Raw genomic sequence first — 22,486 nt, forward strand, 5'->3', positions numbered from 1 at the left:
TCCCCAGAGCCGTTACTTTCAGGAGACCTGGAGTCAGGTCTGGCATCAGTATTTTCATTAGTTTTCAGTGTTCTGGTGTGTGGACAGCCTGGGGGGGCCACTTCTTAGTGAACTCTGCGTAGATACTCTTCCACCTACTCCCTCCTTGGAGCTGGAATCAAATCACTGTCCTGTTGTTAATTCCAGGAGTACCCCAATCAGAGATTTTTTAGAGAGAGCTATATAAGAAAATGCATTCAAACAGGTTTGAATGACTACAACGTTTCTGTTTAATTTTAAATGAACGGAGAAGTCTAAAAATGGTATATGTATGAACGCTTGGGTGGCTCAGTAGGTTAGGCATCTGACTTCGGCGCAGGTCATGGTGTCACGGTTGTGAGTTCAAGTCCTGCATTGGACTCTGCGCTGATAGCTCAGAGCCTAGAGCCGAGCCTGCTTCGGCCCCCCACTCATGCTCTGTGTCTCTCTCTCTGTCTCTCTGTCTGTCTGTCTGTCTCTCTCTCTCAAAAATAAATAAGGATGAAAAACTTTTAAAAAAAGAATATATCTAGTCAAGCTGGAAACCACTGTGTTTTATCCACTAAATAAAATCCTTTCATCTCTTCTCCCTCCACATTCATAGTTGGTTTTTGGATTGCCATATAGATGGACTAAATTCCTAGTAATTTGTGAGTTGACTCCTGTTCCCTCTTTGGTCTGGGATAAACTCCTTCTTGTTTCTTTTTTTTTCTTACACAGCAAAAGACCTGTGACAGTTATCCTTGGGGGTGGAGACCGGAGGTGGTGTGAGAATGTCTGCTCAGGCCATGTTCTGTTTCTGGATTGGAGTGCTTGTTACCAGGGTGTGTTCACTTCGTGGAAATTCCTCAAACTCTCTACAGATAATGTGCGTGTTTTTTGTCTATATATGTTACAATCCAGTGAAAAGTTGAGAGAAAGAAGGAAGAGAAGAAAGGAAGGAAAGAAGGAAGAAAGGGATCTGTGTCAGGAATGAACAAAAGAAAACTATGAAATAGAAAATAATCATCATTAGTCAGGACAAATGTTTAAAATCATTTTTTAAAAAATACATCCAAACAAGTTTCAGTTCCTTGTCTCTGAAAGAAAATAAGAGTGGCAATGTTGTAGGCAAACACAATAACCATTGTTGCCTTTGTAAGCCCTTCCAGATAGCTCAACAAGTACAGACACCTTGCCCCAACCCCCACTCACAGACCTTCCTTGTTTGACGACAGCTTTTGCCACACAATCTCATTTGCATCCCTGCTCCGGCTTAGTAATGCTCACCCTGTCCCACTTACTCTCTGGGCTCCTGTGTGTGTTTGTGGTCCACAGGCTCTGGCTACCAGGATTATCTGTTGCTGCTGCCAGAAGAGGAAATACCCCATTACATATCTTACCTTGCAGGATGCAACCCCTGCTACTACTTACAAGTGTCTGGCAGTGAGACCCGAAAGTAGTGTCTTCTGAAAGTTCTGCACATTATCCTTCTCTGTCTACTCTACTTTTATTTTTCCTTGGAAAATTGAGTTCTTTTTTTGGCTATATTAACTACATTTGCTATTTCAGGGACCACTTGTGATGAATCTTTTTATTTTTTATTTATTTTATTTATTTTTTCTAAGTAGGCTCCATGCCCAGCATGGAGCCCAACACGGGGCTTGAACTCACCGCCCTGAGATCAAGACCTGAGCTGAGATCAAGAGTCAGATGCTTAACCCACTAAATCACCCAGGCTCCCCTGTGATGAATCTTTTAAAAATGCAGACGATGTCATCCTAGATTTTAGGTTTTTCTTAAAAGTGAGCTTAGGTGCTATGGTCAAGGCAATGATCTACTGAAGCTGGAGTTTATCATTGGTCTCTTTGAGAGCTAGTCAAAAGTTCGGTAACATGTATTGATTTGCAATTCTGGTGAGGCTAAAACTGGAATCTGGTGCCTTTGGCAGTAAAATGGAAGAGAAGGTCTTTGATAGATGTCCAGAGCGTAAGCTTATAGACAGGGAACCAAGAATGGGGACAAGCTCCAGGGAAGCCTGGGGAAATGATGTAAGTGAAGTGACAAGAATGAGCAGAAAAGCCTAGATTCAGGGGTGAAGCAGCAGGTTTGAGGGCCAAAGAAACAGGTCAGACAGAGTAGTAAGCCCAAAGGTCTGAATGGGACAGTGGAGAAGTCCTTTCTTCTCTCCATATTCTTCCTTCCTCTAAGTCCTCATTTACCTGTAGGGTTCCAACTTACCCAACTCTGTCTCTCCTGCCCTTTTGATTTAATATTTTCAACCATGAGTCATCTCTATTTGGATGTTTCACTGTCAGTCAAATGCTGCATGTCCAAACCCCAACTTCTTTGGCCTTTGACATTTATGGCTTGGGTGAATTCTCAAATACCAGTAGATATGTTCCCCATACCATGCATAAACATGAAGAGTCGAGAATGTCAAGGTCATATTGAGTGAGGGAATACCTACTCCTACCTAGGTGGTTATGTAGGCTCACTTACAATCTGGATGACATACTCTTGCACACCAACCTCCAAGGGGAGTTTTAAGGTTTTGCCTTATCAGAATTAAAAATCTGTACATGTCATGGATCTCTGGAGTCACTGGTAAAGAGTCAAACCATAAATACCTATGGAATATAGATACGTGTAGGTACTTCTGTGGGTAGAATCCATAAAACTGAATTTTAAACAAGCTACTTTGGTGGTTCTTAAGAATAGTAAAGTCCCTTCTCTTTGTTCCTTCTTGCTTATGCAGACAAACCCTGTTTCATTGTGACCAACAGTACAATCTTTCTGCCAGTCTTCCAGGTGTCATTTAGAGCCATATGTGGCCTTTTCTTCTCGCTCATCCTTATAGCTAACCGTTCACTAAGCACTGACATTTCCACTATCCCCTCTATTGCTGTGTAGTAGCTAGAACAAACATTTATTGAGAGCTTGTGTGTACAAGATGTATCAGTTACCTATTGTCAAATAAGAGAGTACTATACATTTAGCAATGAAACACACTCGTTTCTTAGCCTATGTTCAGTAGGTCAGAAGTCTGGAGTGAGGTGGCTGTGCTCTCTTTGCAGCGTATTAGGTGTCAGAAGCCTGAAGTCGAGACATCAGCCAGGCTTGGTTCCCTTGTGGAGGCTCTGGGAGGACATCTGCTTCCATGTTCATTCAGGGTGACAGAATTCTGTTCTACTTCCAATCTCTGACTTCTGCAACCAGCTTAGAGAAAACTGTCCTCTTAAAAGGCTCGTGTCATTAAGTCAGGCTCATCTAGATAATCTCCATGTTCCGACGTCAACTGATTTGATATCATAGGCAAATTCCCTTTACAGCAGCACCTGGGTTAGTGCTGACAAAATGGGAGAAGTAGGCACATTGGGCCTGGAATGTTCGAGACCATTTTGGAATCTGCCTACCATATAAGGGAAGTAGAATTCTCAGAAATCTGCATGTATTTCCTTAAGTAAGTCTTTCAATAGCCCTATGAAGCAGATACCACTGTTATCTCCAGTTTTTGGATTAGAAACTGACACACAGGAGTCTTGCCCAAGGCTACACAACTGTTTTCATAACACTCCACTGCTCTTGGATTTTCATGTCTATGTTCATTTGACTACCTTCTAAATGGCTTTCCTGTTTCCACAATCTTCCTCCTTGAAATTACGCAAGCCAGACCAATGTTAGTTAAAAAAATTTTTGCCACCAAGTGGCTTTCCCAGATATAAAGAATCATACTTAGTTATAGCAACAAAGAGGCATGGTTAATGTGCAAGAAACTGAACTTATACTCAAATATGAGAATCCATTCAGCTATATCCTTGGCAAAGGTTTTATTATGCTAACTTAGCACACAATTATGTAATTGTGAAGGGGCAGGAGGTGTGTGTGTATGTGTGTGTGTGTGAGAGAGAGAGAGAGAGATTATAACACAAGGCATCAGGTATGGATTGTGTCTAAGAAAAAAACAGAATAGTAGGTTCAGTAGCAAATTTTATAGGTTATATTGAAAATATAAAAGTTAGCTATTATATTGCAGAGTACATGCAATATAATTAAGACATCAACTTAGAGACAGAATGAATTGATCTTTAAGAGACAAATAACTTACAAAGTTTTGTTTTAACTTGTTCATCCATTTATTCCTTCAGCAACTGTTTGTTGAATGGCACTATGTGCCAAGCACTGTATCAACCACATTTATTCATTGTTTTCTATTAGAGTGTTGCAAGCTTCCTAACTGGTTTTCCTGCTTCCACTCCACACCTACCCCCATTCCAGTCCATTACTCACACAGTGGGGAGAGTGATGCTTTAAAAAACCCACTGAGATATTGACACACTTTTAAAACTTTGTAATACATTTTCAACCAATTCAGAGTAAAATCCAAGTCCTGTGGCTCATAATGTGACCTCTCCTCTCTGTGTCCAAACTCATCACCTCCCCTCTCCCTTTCACTCATTCCACTCCAGTGACACAGGCTTCCTTCCCATGTTCCCTGGGTGGACAAGCATGTGTCCACCTCATGCTTTCACACGGGCTATTATTCCATCATCTTAGAAGGTCTGCCCCCAGACAGCTAGTCTTTTGACTCAGATTGTTTACTCAGCTGTCACTTCATCAGAGAGAACTTCCCTGACCACTGGAGCCAAAATAGCATCCTTATCCCCTCACCCCCTCCTCTTTCTTCTTCTACTTTCCTTCCCAGCACTCAGTTATCCCTTGATATAGTATATACATTTTTAGGTATATGGTTGGCTTGCTGTATCCTCCCACCCTAGGATGTCAGCCTCTGGACTTTGTTTTTTCTTGTGAAGTATTCCAGTGACTGGAAGAGTGTCTGGCACATAGTGGGAATTCATACATATTGAATAAGTGAATGAATGAATGTAAATCTCTATTTTTGTGGTATTTATTTTTTAAATGCTGAAATAAAAATATTATTTAACAGTTTCAATGAAATACTATGGTTTTACATTTTCCATATATTTTTATCCTTTCTTTGCCACCCATATCCCCAAAGAATATGATGCCCTTATTAGTGAATAGTATTGATACAATTTCTGGGGGAATATTTCCCAGTAGAGTGATGACAGTACAGACTAATAAGTATGGAAATCAAGTCACATATTTTGCAACTTTTAAGAACCTCAGCAAATGGACTGTCTCGATAGCTTAAATGCCAAGGAACATGACTGAATGGGGTTACAGCATAATCCAAATGGCTCAAGTCTAATATAAGCAGTGAGTGACTTGGGTTTCAGCAGAGGAGTTCTTTCAAAACGACCCATCCAACCTGCCGGGAGACCTTTCAGGCAGCAGGAGGAATGAATGCGGCAATCAGGAACCCTCTGGGCAGTGAGGGACTTGCTCCCAACCACTCCCTACTCAGTGATTGAGAAACACAATTTCCAAACCCACATTAAATACACTTGGTGCCTATGTTGATTTTTGCTCCACAGCCTGGAATTTCCTAACGCCAGTGATAAGTTAGCTGGTGATGGTGAAATTGCCAATACTCACTGCACCTTATAAAGATGTTCTGAGGCTGAGTCAAAGTTTCTACAGGATCTTGATGGTGTCACACTTAAACGTGCCAGAGAAGAGTATGTAAGCAGTTTCCCAATTGTTTTTATGTGATGCTGAAAGACCGGTAGATTATCAGCAGCCCAATTTAAACTCCAGTCACAAAGACTGTGGCCTCTGATATGTAGATCATTTTGAAATATGTTTTTCCAGTAAAAGTAATTATCTTGTGTATGGCTCATGATGGACTCTTGGGAAAATGCTCAGGAGGCAGGGCATGACATTTTGTATCAGATCGCAGTTTACAACCCCAGTGGCTGGTGACAAGTCCCGGATGGATAAGGTTCTGAAGTTACATTTCTTCTTTCTCTTGTGCCTCATTGGAATCCTTTCTGATAAGGATTCACTCAGTGGAGGCAAAAATTACCTTTATATTATCTGTATTGTTTTTTCTGAATATAAAAGTAATACATACATGTCATCTCTGAATTTTTCTGGGCTTTCTAAAATGCAGCTAACTATATATCTAAAGGAGCAAATGGAGGAGGGGTGTCATGAAAGTGGGGGTTTGATCTTATCCCGGGTACTCACTGAGGTGACCAGATATGAACTTTTTTTTTTCATATTTGAACTTTAAACTCCAGTTGTAGGTATAGAGTGGTGACCTCATTTTTCCTTTCACAATAGCAAATCAGACCAGCACTTCCAACGGGGAAAATTCTGAGCGGAAAAACAGCCCTCTGGCAAAAGACAGAAATTCTTAGGCTGATATAAAATACAGAATTCAAATTCAAGGGATAGACTATCAAAAGAAAAAATAGATGAATTGGCACTCTCCCTGCTCTTTTTTTCATTAAAAAAAAGTTTATTTATTTTGCGAGAAAGAGAGAGCGAGAGCAGGAGTGGGGTAAGCACAGAGAGAGGCAGAGAGAATTCCAAACAGGCTTAGCTGTCAGCGCAGAGCAGGACATGGCGCTCTATTCCATGACCCCGGGATTCTGACTGGAGCCCAAATCAAGAGTTCAGATCAAGAGTCCCACGCTTACCTGACTGAGCCATCCCCGCGCCTCCCCTCCCCCCCCTTTCCCTCATTTTATTTATTTTAGAGAGAGAGAGCCAGCGGGGGAGAGGGGCAGAGGGAGAGAGAAAGAAAATCTTAAGCAGGCTCCACGCTCAGCACAAGCCTGATGCGGGGCTCAATTCCACCATCCTGGGATCAGTACCTGAGCTGAAAGCAAGAGTTGGATCCTTAACCTATTGAGCCACGCAGTCATCCCTGTTTCCAGCTCTTTGCTGCTTCTAGGGGCTGTCGACACTCTTTGGGGCCAAGTGACCTTATCCAGTGTTTCAGTGTCCCTCCACTTGTAGATGCCGTCCACTCGCTTCATTTCACTGCCCACTTCTCCCAATCCTACTAGTAGCACCTGCAGGTTCACTGTACATATGGAATGCTGACTCGGATTTGTTCACAGTCCACGATTTCCATCACCGAATTATACCCTCTTTATTGACCCTCTACCAAAGAAAGCGTATGTATGCCGTTGTCTGAGGTCGGCCAGGTTCGCCCCAGTGCTAAACAGAGACACCCCGCACGGTCAGTGCACATCCTGGCGTGCGCCGGGTGGGATAAGGGAGGACAGCCGACTCGGTCCCCAGTCTGTCTGAGCTCACAGGAGACGCCAACGCAGCCACCAGTCGCCTACGGGGCCCCGCCCCCGCCCCTCAGTTCCCGTCACGTGTCTCCGTGTCGCCCAATCAGCGTCTGTAGCGCTTAGGCTCGCGATTCAAACTGCTGCGCCGCCAGCCTGCAGGGATCCGCGCAGGGGCGGCCGGCGCCGCCACTGCTTACCAGCTATGGAGCACCGCATCGTGGGGCCCGGCCCGTACCGGGCCACCAAGCTGGTGAGTGACCATGCCGGGGCTGGGCGCAGCCGCCGGCCGCGTACTGGTCAATCCTCCCCTCTACAGGGCTGGCGGGGCCCGGGTTTGGAGGCGGGACATATTTCGGCCGGTGCGGACGGGCCCCACCAGAAAACCGGCCGTTTTCCGGACGGTGCGCTAGGAAAGGCTTACCGGGTCTGGAGCTCAGCACGTCGTTGGGGTGCGTGCAGCTTCGTCCCCAGACGTCGGCCTGGTTCTCGGCAGTAAGTGACGCCTTCCGATATAAAGCATCCGAAACACTAGGGTGACCCTTCCCCCCACCCCCTTTGTCCTCTGGAATCGAACGCCTGCTGCCGGGAGAGGAAGGACCCACCTAGTCCGTAACCTCACGGCCACCCACCCTTTCTAACACTCACCCTTTGCCGCAATCCAGGCAGGGCGTGTCTCCGTCTTGAGTGTCTCGTGTGGTGACACTTGCCGTTCTAACGGTGCCCCCGGGATGGTGGTGGGTCTTAGCCGCTTTTCTGGCTCCCAGCGTTTCTGGTTCTGGCAGCACCGACCTAAATCAACGGTTGACCCGAATGGATGTGAAAGGGACTTTGCAGCCCCTGATGGTCCCGGGTGCTGTCTTTTCTTCTGGGAGAAGAACTTTGGTGTTCAGGGCTCTTAGGTGTAGTTGATTTCTTTGTGACCTGGAGCAAGTAATTTTAGTGCTTTGCGTTTCAGAGGATTACTGTAATGGAGTAAGTGGTGACAATTTGTCAATGTCACTGGCAGGTTTTTAGAAGCTTTGTATGAAAGCCTGCTGATAATTTGGCAGGAAGGACATCGCTCCTTGGTCTGTTACCACTTCTGGCCGCGTCTAACTTGGGAATTCGTTTCATTGTTCTCTGCCACCTAACGGATATCCAGGAAAAGGTAGGAACAGCACGGGAGGAATTATTGCACTCATCCTTGCAAACAATCTGTTTGTTACAGGCATTCATAATGATTCATTCATTAAAAAAAATTCAGCAAATATAAATTTAGAATTTCCATTGGGCTAGCCTCTTAAAGGTGTGGATGGTGCTGACAGAGAACAAATAAGGGTTTAAAAAAATCGTGTTTTCACATCTGCTTCCACTTCACAATTGCTTCTACCATTTGAAACCATCTGGGGTCGGGGCTATTAGTAGGTCCATCTTTAGGAATGAGATATAGATTGTGCTTCATCAGGAACTTTGAAAAAGTTTACTGTCCTTTGTGGAGGGAAAAGACACATCCCTCTCTCCCCAGTTTATTCACAGTAGTTAGCAAGGGAAACAGAGAGGCTCAGGATCTTGGAGTAACTAGTTTTCATCCTTCCTGCTTTAGACTAAAACAAGTTACATCAGAATTGGAACTGTTTTTAATCTCATTCACTGAATTGTATGAATCACTACTTTTCTTGGATGCAGAGTACCTATGTAACAAGACACCACTTCATTCTGAGTCACATTAAAATATTATCCAAGGAATTTATAAAGGAATGTGTTCTTTGTCCTCCAGAGGCTGTCATCCCCCAAGGAGTGATATACAGGTCAAGTTTAGCCAAGCCTGATCAAGTTAAGCAGAAAATTATGCGAATCATTAATGAAAGCACCTCAATTTTACCAGAATTTCCCAGGTAGTCAGTTCATTTGTCAGCTTTATTCTGTTTGAGATCCTTGATCCTAAACTAAGATTTTGAAAGCCCAAAAAACATTAGCAAAATTTTTTTAAAAAGTGAGACTTTCTGATTTATCAGTAATCTCAGTCATCGTTACAGGTGCTTTCTCCCTCATTATAAAATGTATGTTTCCCCAAGCATAATTCACTTGTGTCTTACACCTCTTACCAGGTAAATCGTGAAGTTTCTGAACAGTCCTCTCTTTACTTATTTATCCCAGCTCCCCTTTCCATCTCCCTCTCCCCACTTATCATTTTCCCCTTCTCCCAGCATCACCCTGAACCCAATCTTCAGGAAAAGCTTGGGAAAATCTGTTGGCATTCCAAGAGCAGACCATTACTTCCTCCTTTCATGCCTTGCTGTACCATGTACAGCTTCATTTTCTAAAGCATCAAAGTCTTATCTGAAAATAACGTTTTATGGATTCGGTGAATTTTTTATGCCAAAAATCAGATGACAGATTCTAAGTCATTACATGATGAATGTGGAAGTTGATTAGCAACTTACTCATCTTCTTTGAAATAGCTTTCACTTTTGTAACCCACATACAAATACAGTTTACCCTTAAACAGTATGGGGGTTAGGAGTGCCCACCCATGTGCATTTGAAAATTGGGGGTGTTTGCTGGCTCAGTCAGAAGCATCTGACTTTGGCTTAGGTCATGATCTCATGGTTCCTGAGTTCGAACCTTACATTGGACTCTGCTGTCAGCACAGAACCCATTTCAGATTCTCTGCTCCCTCTCTCCCCTGCACCCCCAAAATAAAATAAACATTTTAAAAAGAGAAAATCTGTGTATAACTTTTGACTCTCCTAAAACTTAAGTACTAACAGCTTATTATTCACCAGAAGTCTTACCAATAACATAAATAGTCAATAAACACATACAATAAAACCTTGGTTTGTGAGCATAATTTGTTCCGGAAACCTGCTTGTAATCCAAAGCACTTTATATCAAAGCGAATTGCCCCATAAGAAATAATGGAAATTCAGATGATTTATTCCACAACTCAAAAATATTCATATGAAAATGATGACAATCCTGTAATATAATACAAAATAATAAAGAAAATACAAAATATAAAGAAAAATAAACAAATGAACATGGACTTACCTTTGAAAACCTTCGTGGCTGGTGTGAGGGGGACGAGAGAGGAGGGTTATGGTGTAGGACGACTTTCACTGTCATTAATGGAATCACTGCTATCTATTGGCTCAATGGAATTTTTTTCTGCATAGGGGCCATTGTATACACTCACATCGATGTTGACTACAGTCCAGTATTAATAAGCTCTTGTCATAAACTGTATTTAATGAGACTGGCAATAAGGCAGCAGAGGATAGGGTCTGTATCTGCAGGCAGCCTGACCTAGAATGAAGCAAAGCATTCCTAAGCTTACTCTTGTATGAAAAGCAAAGGACCGTCCATAGGTGCTTTGAAGTGACAAAAAATACACTGGTGCCAGTTGTGGGCACCTTGCAGCGTTCTAAAAAATCATTGATTTCTGCTAATCACCGTGGCCTGAGACTGAGTGTCTGAGCATGGGAGATGATCACCCACAATCCCACAGAGAGAGAGAGAGAGAGAAGAACCATTGGGTCAGTTGTGATCATATGATGTTTGGCGTCATGTGCAACTCATATTGCAAGACACCTCTCGTTTAAATTTATTAGAAATGTTTGCTCATCTTGTGGAACACTTGCAGAGCAAGTTACTTGTAATCCGAGTTTTACTGTATTGTGTATGTTTATGTATTATATACTGCATTCTTAGAATGAGCTAGAGAAAAAAGTTACTAAGAAAGTCATAAGGAAGAAAAGATACGTTTACAGTACTGTACTGTATTTATAGACCAAAATGTGTATAAGTGGACCCACGTATTTCAAACCCGTTGTTTAAGGGGCAACCATAGTTGATCATTTTAATAGAAATAATGAGAAAGAAAATAGCTTTTTAAAAACTCCTCTATTATCTATGGATTCTTTCTTTGAACTTAATTCTGAGTTATTTATAGCATTTGAAGCAACTGTTAACTTTAAAACACAGCTGTCATTGAATCTGAGAACTAGAATGGATGTGAATGATTGTCTAGTCCAGTCCCGCCATTCTGTTGAGACCAAAAGGGGTGAACTGACTCGATTAGGCCTGTCTTGTTAGTACGCGGCAAGTACAACTAGATCTAGAGTTTGGTTGTCTCTGCTCCCAGGTGCTATATCATTGTAGCACCATTATCACAATATTTTTGGTACTAAGAAGGAAGGAAATAGAATAAATATCCTGGAGAAAAGAACAGGAAGCACATTTCAACAGTCAGTGCTGTATTTTGTAGTTTGGCTCATGATGTGAAGCAAAAACAATTGTTTGATTCCTTATTTCAGATCCCTAGTTTAAGGGATAAATAAGTAAAACAAAAAAAGTCTTTTAATCACAAAGAAATCTGTTTTATCCCCTTTGCTATAAAGATTATCTCTTCAAATGTAATACGTTGTAGAACAAAATCATTCTGAAGCTCTGCCTTGTTCTTTGTTGATGTAGGTTATTTTCCTTCTAAGTGTGACTGAGAATTGTAACTTGTTTTATGCAGAACTTAATTCTTTGTTTTACAGAGTAACGAAATAGCAACATTATTAGTTTTGGAAATAAGTGGGAACAGAAATCATGGTTCTCACTAGGTTTTAGAATTCTAAAGCGTTTCATGGATTAAGTAAATATAATCCATAGTGATAAATGCCATTAAAAAGCAACATAAATTAAAAGTTCTTTTTATAATTTATGTTTGATAAATATGTCTTATTAGCAAATTTCTAGTGCATAATGAAAACCAGCTGTCCACAGAGTCAGTAAAAATGTTATCATAATGAATTTTTTTTTTCTCTGTGGAAAATGTGTTGAATGAAAAGCTCATACAGAAGAGTAAAAGTATGTTCATAAAAGTTTTTTTGGAAAAAAAAAGACTGTAGGTGACCTTGACCTACCAGAAATTTAAACTTAGTATTAATTGATTGTAATCACAATTAATTAATTGTAATTAATTAATTGTAATTTCCTGTGGTATAGTATAGCACAGGAAAACACAAGTAGCACAGTGGGGTAAAAAAGAGTTCAGATCTTGATTCAGAACAGAATCAAGAAAGATACTATGTAAGGTAATTTACTATTTCAATTCATTGAAAAAAGGGTATTCTTCCTCCTCCCATAAAAAATTCCAGTTGTAGATTCAAACAGTAAAAAAAAAAAAAAAAATCACTCTAAAATATTAGAAGACTTTGATGAATACTTTTATTTTTTTTTTTTTTTTTTTTTTTTTTTTTTTTTTTTAAAGGAGAAGAGCTTTTTTTTTTTTCCAAACGTTTTTTATTTATTTTTGGGACAGAGAGAGACAGAGCATGAACGGAGGAGGGGCAGAGAGAGAGGGAGACACAGAATCGGAAACAGGCTCCAGGCTCTGAGCCATCAGCCCAGAGCCCGACGCGGGGCTCGAACTCACGGACCGCGAGATCGTGACCTGGCTGAAGTCGGACGCTTAACCGACTGCGCCACCCAGGCGCCCCGATGAATACTTTTAATACATCAGGATGGGAAAATGTCCAACTTCCTTCCCCTAAAGGGGAAAACCCTGAAGCTATAAAGAAAAAGAAGATATATTTGTTTCATTAAAATATCATCATCAACAATAAAACCTTCATGTAGCTAGAGACTACCTAAACAAATTGATAAGCCAGGAGAAAACATTCCTAATATATTTTAAAAAAGATTAATATTCCATATTTTTTAATTCAATACACCTTTATTAAATACATGTACACTGCCTTCAGTTGTGGGGATATGGAACTGAGCAAAATAGACTAACTTTCCTGACTTCTTTGCGCTTTGACTTAAATGCTAGATGTAAACATTTAAAAAAAATTAAGAGACTACCCAATAGAAAAATGTCAAGTCTCAGATGAGTAAATGAAAATTACTAAAGATGAAGAGAGCAACATGCAAACAAAATTTAAGCGATACCATTTCTTGAACGCAGATTGGCAGAAACAGTAACATCTAGATGATAGTAACATCTAGTGATGGACAAAGGTAAGGTAGGATGCGCATACGCTGCTGGTATCACTCTAAATTGTTACATCTGATTTAAATATGCTGATCCTCTCTAGAAATCCATTCTAACAAAAATAAATAAAAACATTGGTCCTTTAGGTTTTTAAAATAAGAATATTTTGAAACAACAAATACTCATTATTTGAGTACTCATTGAAACAACAACTCATTGAAACAACAACTTATTTATAAGAATGAGTAACAACTCATTGAAACCACAATACTCATTGAAACAACAACTTATTCATAAGAATGGGCTGGATCTACAGGTATTCATATGGAAAGACATCCATGCTATGTTCAGTGCAAAAACAAGTTGGGTAATGTGTGTAATAGGATTGATCGTATTTCTTTTTTTTTTTTTTTTTTTTTTTTATTTTTATTTTTTTTAATTTATTTTTTTTTAATTTTTTTTTTCAACGTTTATTTATTTTTGGGACAGAGAGAGACAGAGCATGAACGGGGGAGGGGCAGAGAGAGAGGGAGACACAGAATCAGAAACAGGCTCCAGGCTCTGAGCCATCAGCCCAGAGCCTGACGCGAGCCTGACGCGGGGCTCGAACTCACGGACCGCGAGATCGTGACCTGGCTGAAGTCGGACGCTTAACCGACTGCGCCACCCAGGCGCCCCGATCGTATTTCTTTAAAAAGGAAGCAAACAACAGCAGTAATAGTAAATAACACACATATATAAAAAAGGAAAAATCTATATATATGTGCATATGTATGATAGGTATGTGGGATTGGAGAGAGACTGGGCAGGCTCTATTGTATACACTTCTGCATTTAATTTGTTACAGTGTATATTATTACTTACCTAATTAGAATAGAGGAACTGCTTACCATCTTGAGTCAATTAATAGGCATGTTTACTTCTGTTTTGAAATATTGGATCCCAGGAACCCATGTCTCCATTACATTTATTAAGTAATGTATAAAGTACGATGTATTAAGTTTAACTGATAATGATTATGATAATTCAGTCAACCTAAAATAAATGCAAATCTTTTTTATTAACTCTTCCCACTCCCAATATGCTTGATCAGGACTAACGTGAAGGCTAGGTGTCAGCAGAGAATAAACAACAACAATGGTTAAAAATATGTGGATATTGGGGCGCCTGGGTGGCGCAGTCGGTTAAGCGTCCGACTTCAGCCAGGTCACGATCTCGCGGTCCGTGAGTTCGAGCCCCGCGTCAGGCTCTGGGCGGATGGCTCGGAGCCTGGACCCTGTTTCCGATTCTGTGTCTCCCTCTCTCTCTGCCCCTCCCCCGTTCATGCTCTGTCTCTCTCTGTCCCAAAAATAAAAAAAATAAAAAAAAAAAAGAAGAAAAAAAAATATGTGGATATTGTTTAAAAGTATGTTTATATTTATAGCTATAGGTGCTATAATGAAATGACCACTTAATGAGGAAACCACAGAACAGATTTCAGATTATATTCTGAGACTAACTGCCTGAGGGAGATGTGCCATTTTGCACATCTTCCTTGGGTCTTGGTTTTGCCCCAATTTCTTTCTAGCCCTAGAATAGTTTGAGCCCCAAATTTGTTGTAAGAGATTACCCTGGGGGTGCCTGGGTGGCTCATTCCAACTCTTGATTTCAGCTCAGGTCATGATTCCAGGGTTATGGGATCAGGCCCTTGTCGGGCTCCGCCCTGAGCGAGGAGTCAGTTTAAGATTCTTAAGATACTCTCTGGCTCCCTCTACCCCTCTCCCCCAGTCATGCTCTCTCTCTGTCTTTCTAAAAAAACAAACAAACAAAAAAAAACCGAACTATAATTATTAGAAAAAGATTTTCTGATTTCAATGGGAAAGGAGGTGAAAAGTAAAAATTCACTTTGTGCAGTGATACAGAAAGAGAAGAGTGGGAGAAGGGACAGTGGTTAGGAGAGTAAGACCGTGAGGTTTTAATACTTTTAGGAGTACTGGCAGGAAGCCTAGAGTCCTAAAAAGAAATTGGTATAATTATGTAGGAAGGATACCTTATGTGAACATTTCATTTAATTTAGGGAAGGTGGATGAAGGGGTGGATGTCTAGATTTTTTTTTAAGAGGGAAATATTTTGCAGGAGTTTTAAACATGTTTTGACATCAGGACTATATCTTGTACATCTACCTTTTCTTCTCTCCATTTGATGCTTTTCATGTAATAAATGATACATATTGCTTAATGATGTAAAATCATATTAGAGCTCCAAGAAGTGAATTAGGCATATTGGGCTCTGGTTTATCAATTTTTTTGATCATATGTTTGTCATTAATGTAAAAATCCATTAAATTCACATAATGGGACAACTTTCTGGTCTTATCTCCAGTAAATACCTATTGAATGAATAAAATACAGTTTTTTAAAATATAAAATACCGTTTTAAAAGTTATTTTTCTTTCAAGTGTGAAGGTCGTAAATAAAAAAAAGTCGAGGCCGTCATTAAGACGGTTTTCTAAGTGGAAAAACTGCCTTCATCATCTTAAATATTTGGGATGTAATAACTTGAACAAAACCAGTTGATTGCTACATGCTTTTCTCCCTTTTTTCCCCAGTGGAATGAAACAGTTGAGCTTTTTCGCGCTAGGATGCCCTTACGGAAACATCGCTGTCGTTTTAAAAGTTACGAACACTGCTTCACGGCGGCTGAAGCCGTGGATTGGCTGCATGAGCTGTTGAGGTGCAGTCAGAACTTTGGCCCCGAGGTGACACGTAAGCAAACAGTCCAGCTGCTGAAAAAATTCCTTAAGAATCATGTTATTGAAGACATCAAGGGAAAATGGGGTCAGGAAGATTTTGAAGACAATCGTCACTTGTACAGGTAACGGTGACAAGTAAACCTTAAGGGGGAGGACGGGCGGCTCTGGTCAGTCTCTTGAAACTGCCTCATGTGAAAGAATCTCTCTTGTCCACTGGAGTGATGCTCGTCCTTGTGATTTGTTGAGTGAAGACCTGAATGTGTTGTCACAATAAAGCCTGTTGCCGTGTTCTTAGGTCTGTAGAGTGCCCCCTGGCCGTGTTTTGTTGTAGTGAGTTTTCAGAAAGGACATCTTTTCTTGCCTTTTGCACATCTGGGAGGGTGATCACAGTGGCTCAGTGCTTCTAGAGAATAGGAAAGGGTGAAATAGCTCTGGACCGGGCCTCTCTGGCAGTGAGAATGTATTTATTCAGGGGGTTAGCAGCAGAGTGGGTCTGATCTTTAGGCAGATCTCAGAGCCTGTATGAAGCGTTGTACTAGAATTCCCTGATGTATGTCTGCTTTCCGCCAAATGTTTTTGCTCATGTTTTAGTGCTATTTTGTGATTGGTCACTTACCACCTGATCGCCCAAGGGAAAAATGCATGTCTCTCACTCAGACTTTCCTTCTCACTACATGCTAGGTTGTTTTACTGCTGGAGGCGGAGGGGACCTACCTAAGTAAGCTTTAGGGACTGGGAGAGTATTAGAGAAATGAAGCTGCACATGTCCTGAAAAGAGTAAGTATTGAGTTACTGACAGGCCTACCAAAGGGGTGAGAACCTGAAAGGGATTAAAAGAAGAAATGGACAATATGGATCCTTAACATTTGTTTTCTTTTACTCCAAAAGAAAATTGGGCATGCTCTTACAACACATTTAGTAAGGGAGTTTGGGGTCCCTGGGACCCATGACTTTGAGCAGAGAAAACCTGTTTATTTCCTCCCTGAGCCATTTGTTTGGCTCTTTTGTGGACTACCTGCTGAGGAAGCTCACAGAGCAGTGTGAGGGTTGCCACCAGCCCCAAGGCTAAGACCAGACACTGCTGCACATTTAGCATTAACTTCTTTATGGAGTTTCATCGGCAATCTCCAGCTTCTAGATAGCAAGACTGTCATGGGACATTTAGTTGTCTCTCCATTTGGCAGTTATTTCTGGCTTGCTCATCCAACTTTTAATTAGGATCTTGGGTGATTTGAGCTTATTCTGAGACCGTAGTGCTTGTTAGCATCAGGCAGTGGAAACTCCAGCCCTGGTTCTGCATGCCATAATTCCCTGGGGATTTGTAAGTGATTATTTCTCTTGGGAAACTGTAATTGCTTGTACCCCGTCACAACTTAGAACACTTCTGAAAGATTCTCTGGATGAGTAACTTGCAATCTGTTCTCTTGTGACCACCTTACGTTGGGTAACATCCCTTGCATCTCAGGAGGCTTTCAGGGTCCTCAGAAGAGTGAAATGGGAGAATGCTCTAGGAGCCGGCCACCCCGCCCTGGCAGAGCATGCTTCACGTCAGGATGAAGATTTAATCAGGTGTCCCGCTTTAAAACATCGAGTGCACAGCCAGAGTACATTTGTCCTTTAAATAGCGATTTTCTCTTCACTTTCTCTAATACTTGTGAATCATAAAGGGAGCACTATTTTCTTCTGTTGTTTACCACCTGAAAACTCATAGCTTTCCATTTGCCCCAGTGGAAGTATTCTGAGTTAACCACTGGTGTTTGCCAATTTCTCAGATTACTGTCAGATGAAATCTATTCAGATAAGTAAAGCATTTGTTAAGGAGCATGTGCCCTGAATTGAGAGTGAGCTAATGAGAGAGGCGGCAGCTGTTGCCCGCGTGCAGCTTCCAGGACCGGAGCTCGGATCCTCGCAGCTGTGTGCCAGGGCTCCAGAGAAGAGTGGGACGGGGGCTGCCCTGCCTGCTCTGCTTGCACCTGCTTTCCTGGCAGAGTACGTCTTGCTGCTGGATTATAATGGAAGCAGATGAGGGAGATGAGGATCTAGAGGCAGGTTAGATTTGAAAGTAGATGGAGAGTCATTAAGGTGGAGAAATTCCAGAACATGCTTCTAAATATCAAGCCTTCCTAGGTAGTATCAAGGAGGCTGGAACAGATAGCCGAGGAGTCTTGCTGGCAAGGAAGGAGCTAAGGTACTCACACACTGATGATGTGCTGACTTGTCACGTTATTGTTATTTAATTCAGCATCTGTCAATGTAGCGTATTATCCTGATTTTAAAGATTAGGAAGTTATTAAGGCCAAAGTTACTAACTTCTGCAGAGTCACTCAGCTGGTAGTAAGAGTCAGGATTTGAATTGAGGTGTCTGTGTCTGAAGCCTGTGTTCTTACGATAGGCTATATTGCCTCCATTTCCACAACGTGAGATTGACTTAGGTTATTAGATAGTGATTGGATGAGTAAACACACAGTAATAAACAAGATGCATTTGGTGTACCCAACATGCGTTTATGTATTTACAGAATTCCAGTAATGTTTTAAGTACCAGGTAATACAGTTAATGATCCTCTGTCTTCAGGAAATTGTCAAAGGATGACTGGGTGGCTCCGTTGGTTTAGTGTCTGACTTCAGCTTAGTTATGATCTCACGGTTCATGAGTTTGAGCCCAAGATTGGGTTCTCTGCTGTCAGCGGGGAGCCTGCTTTGGATCCTCTCACTCCCTCTCTCTCTGCCCTTTCTCTGCTCATGTGCTCTCTGTCCCTGAAAAATAAGCATTAAAAGAAAGAAAAGAAGTTGTCAAATAAAGGAAGTGAGGTAAACATCATCAACCTAAGCACTTACAAATATAGCAGGAGGTGGGTGGTTTCTTGGGTTTGTGAATTACAGAAAGCTACATGAAATACCAAAGGCTCTTACAGCATTTTTTTGAAGACAGAAAACACACACACACATATACACACACACACACGCATGCACACACAGTATATGTGGGAGAATTTTGTAACAGAAAGTTAAGCATTTATTTTGGAATGTACCAAATTTTATTTCTAGTTCTTAAAGACTATGTGTCATATTTCTTCTGTGACTACAGTTACATTTGTTAACCATGATTTTTTTTCCCCCCAGAATCAAAGATGTAAGTATAGAAAATAGAAGGAAGTAGTGGATTTTAGCGTGCAAGAAAGGAAAGCAAGATTCCAATATCTGAATGTCCATCATTGTCAGAGATGTTGCAGAGAACTGCCCAGAGCTAGTTACCGAACCACATCCTTCTTGTTAATAATGCCGTTGTCTGGAAAGAATTCTGAATTTGCTGCTACTAAAGACCATTTTAGATTTCACTAAAGGGTCTATGTAGTTGAGCCAGATGCTTTCATCTGTGTCTGACAAAGTTTCCTGGTCCTATACCTCTAATGAGGAGAGGCATTGATATACATTTGTATGAAAAATTTCAGTTTATGAAGCAATTTCCCTTCCATGATCTCCTTTGATCTTCATGGCAACCCTGGGAGGTGGACAGGGTGGATAGTTCATCCAAAGAGAACGAAGGATGTTTTTCTTTGAAATATCTAAACCAAACACCAGGAGTGTTCTAGTTAAGGAAAGTTCATGCTGATCATCAAATGTGTCCGTTTATTTATGTGAACAGGCAGTTATATAGGAGTATTTAAGACTAATGTAATGGGTCATATAAAAATTGAAGTCGATATTATGATAATTGCTTGTTTTGAATGATTTAATGAGAAAAGTGTTTGTCCTACTGTAGATTTTTAGGAGGATGAGGTTCCTGGTCTGGTGAGATACCTGGCCCTTGACCTGTTCTCATTACTGATGCTAGCTCTGGTGGATCGTGTAAGTGGGAAGGTGTTTGGGGTTCACAGAGAGGAATTTGCTTGGCTCAGCTTTAGTGGTTGAGATCTGATGTGTAGGGAACCACTTCCTCTGTTTTTCCACCTTTCCCTGTCCCCTTTATCTCTTCTTTTCCTTTGTTTCTACCTCTTTACGTGTGTCTCTCTCATGTTCCTACTTCTTTCTCTTTGTTTCCTATATTCTTTCTGTTCCCTTTCCTTCATATTTGCTTTTTTTCCTGTCCTATTTCCAAAATACTGATTTTAATTTGAAACTAGAATTTGTTAGGTAGATATTGCCAGCTCTCTTGAATAATGTTACTTCCACATTCTTAATTTACAAAAGCAAGACTCATGCTGCCCAGTTTTAAGACTTATTACATAAAGCTACAGTAATGGAGACTGGTGCTGGTGAAGGAATGGATGCTTAGATTGCTGGCACAGAATTGGTGGTCCAGAATCACACACAAACTTGGCCACTTGGTTTTTGACAGAAGCGTAAAAGCAGTTTAAAGGAAAAAAGAGTAGTCTTTTCAGCAAATGGTGTTAGAACAATTAGATATATATCCTCTATATTAAAGAAATGAACCTCAAATGTAAACTGTGTACTTTATGCAAAAGTTAATTAAAAGTGAATCATAGATTTAAATGTAAAACTAGGAAAAATTTAGAGAAACCAGAGAAGCTCTTTATGCCTTGGGGTTAGGTAAAGAGTTCTTAGACATGACACCAAAAGCATGATTCATAAAAGAAAAAAAAAATGATAATTTGGACTTCATCAAAATTAAAAACCTTTGCTCTGTGAAAGACACTATTAAGAGGCTGAGGAGACAAGGTACAGATGGGGAGAGACTTTGCAAGCCATATATATGACAATGGACTGGTATCAAGAATATATAAAGAACTTAAAAAACTCAACAGTAAGAAGACAACCCAATTAAAAAATGAACAGAACACTTAAATGGACATTTCACCAAAGATAACTCAAGAGCTACTGATGCCTAAAATGATTTTTATGATTAGTATTAGGGAGATGCAAATTAAACCTGGATAAGATACTACTACATATTTATGGGAATGGTTAAAATAAAAATACAATATCAAGCGCTAGAGAGGATGCAGAGCAATTGGAAATCTGCTCTACTGGTGGTAGGAAGCTTGGATTGGTTATCACCGTGGAGAGAAGTTTGGCATTTTCTTTTAGAGTTGAACCTCTATGTACTGTATAACTCGGTATTCCCATGCTTGGGCATTTACCCTAGAAAAATGAAAACTTATTTTCACACAAAAACTTGTACATGAATATTGATAGCAGCTCTATAGTAATTGCCAGGAGCTGAAAACAAACCAGATGTTCTTCAGTGGGTGAGTGGATAAACATTTTACATCTATAAAATGGAATGCCACTGTGTGTGTTGGGGGGAGATGTGACTGTAAAATCAGAGGAGTGAGTTCTTGGGAAAAATGGAACTGTTCTGTTTCCTGATTGTGGTGGTTGTACAAATGTATACATGTATTAAAATTGATAGAATTGTGGACCAAAAAAAACACATCAATTTTACTGTATGCTAATAACATTTTTTTTAATGCTGGAGATTTGAAGATCTCCTTTTGTACCTCTGGAGAAAGAAATTTGAATTGTTTAGGTCCGTGGCTCTTTAGTCACATCCTGTGGCCCTGGGAAAATGTTTTCATTATCCGTTTGAGGGGAACACTTTTACGGACCTCACCTTCAAGTTAATGGACTGTGGCTCCCTCTAGTGGGCATCCTGTATTCTCATAGTAAGCTCAAAATGTGTGTGTGATTTTGTTTTTCTTTTGTTTTTATTCTTTTCATCAAATCCTGGGTCGTTGTCCTGTCATAATTGGAGGGGCCAACATGGGGGAGAAGTAGGGGGTCCATACTTCCTGTGTCTCTCAAACAAAGAAGTGCAGAAGCCAAAGGACTTTGAACATCAGAGCCTGGGAGGAAAAAAGACTGAATCTACCAGGAAGAAAATGGGAAAGCTGGAAAAAAGGGCTACTGCAAGAAACAAATCAAAGCACACCTGGTGGAGGGTCCAAAATATCACTATGAGTACAGTAATAAAATAACCAAAGTCACAATAACAGAAAGCAAGTAACAGTCTGAGAAAAAACACCTCCTGAAGGGCCAGGCCCTGGACAGTGTATGACCCTCCTTTAATATAGCAGTGCTCACAGGTGCAGAGCACACAACAAGTTTTTAAAATGCATAAGGGACAGAAAACTAGCCAAAGTGACGAAACGGAAGAATACTCCTCAAAAGAAATTCCAGGAAGTAGCCACAGCTAATGAATTGATCAAAACCGATTTAAGCAATATAACTGAACAAGAATTTAGAATAATAGTCATAAAATTAATTGCTGGGCTTGAAAAAAGCATAGAGTACAGCAGAGAATCTATTGCTACAGAGATCAAGGGGCTAAAAAATAATCATAATGAATTAAAAAATGCTGTAAATGAGGTGCAAGATAAAATGGAGGTGGCCACAGTGCGGATTGAAAAGGCAGAGGTGAGAATAGGTGAATTAGAAGATAAAATTATGGGAAAAGAGGAAGCTGAGAAAAAGAGATTAAAAAAAAATCCAGGTGTACAAGGGGGAGAATTAGAGAACTAACTGATGCAATCAAATGGAACAATATCCGTATAATAAGAATTCCAGAAGATGAAGAGAGAGAAAGGGGCTGAAGGTGTACTTGAACAAATCATAGCTGAGAACTTCCCTGATCTGGGGAAGGAAAAAGGCATTGAAA

The 22,486-nt window shown here is 40.6% G+C and overlaps 1 protein-coding gene across 3 annotated transcripts in view; it reads left to right on the plus strand.

Moving 5' to 3' along the window:
- The first annotated feature begins 7,313 nt into the window (after positions 1-7,313).
- Positions 7,314-22,486, plus strand: part of DEPDC1B (DEP domain containing 1B) — an 85,957-nt gene continuing 70,784 nt past the window's right edge. For 2 of the 3 annotated variants that reach the window (XM_025923740.2, XM_086700320.1), the window contains exons 1-2: positions 7,314-7,422; positions 15,725-15,990. In XM_025923740.2, coding sequence (XP_025779525.1) covers positions 7,375-7,422; positions 15,725-15,990 — 314 coding nt within the window. In that variant the 5' untranslated portion in view covers positions 7,314-7,374. Of the gene's footprint in view, positions 7,423-8,178; positions 8,320-15,724; positions 15,991-22,486 lie in introns of all 3 variants that reach the window. The other variant, XM_086700329.1, reaches the window with a different exon arrangement.

This window comes from Puma concolor, chromosome A1 (genome assembly GCF_028749965.1).
Source record: "Puma concolor isolate L17-30 chromosome A1, mPumCon1.1.hap2, whole genome shotgun sequence".
Lineage (NCBI taxonomy): Eukaryota > Metazoa > Chordata > Mammalia > Carnivora > Felidae > Puma > Puma concolor.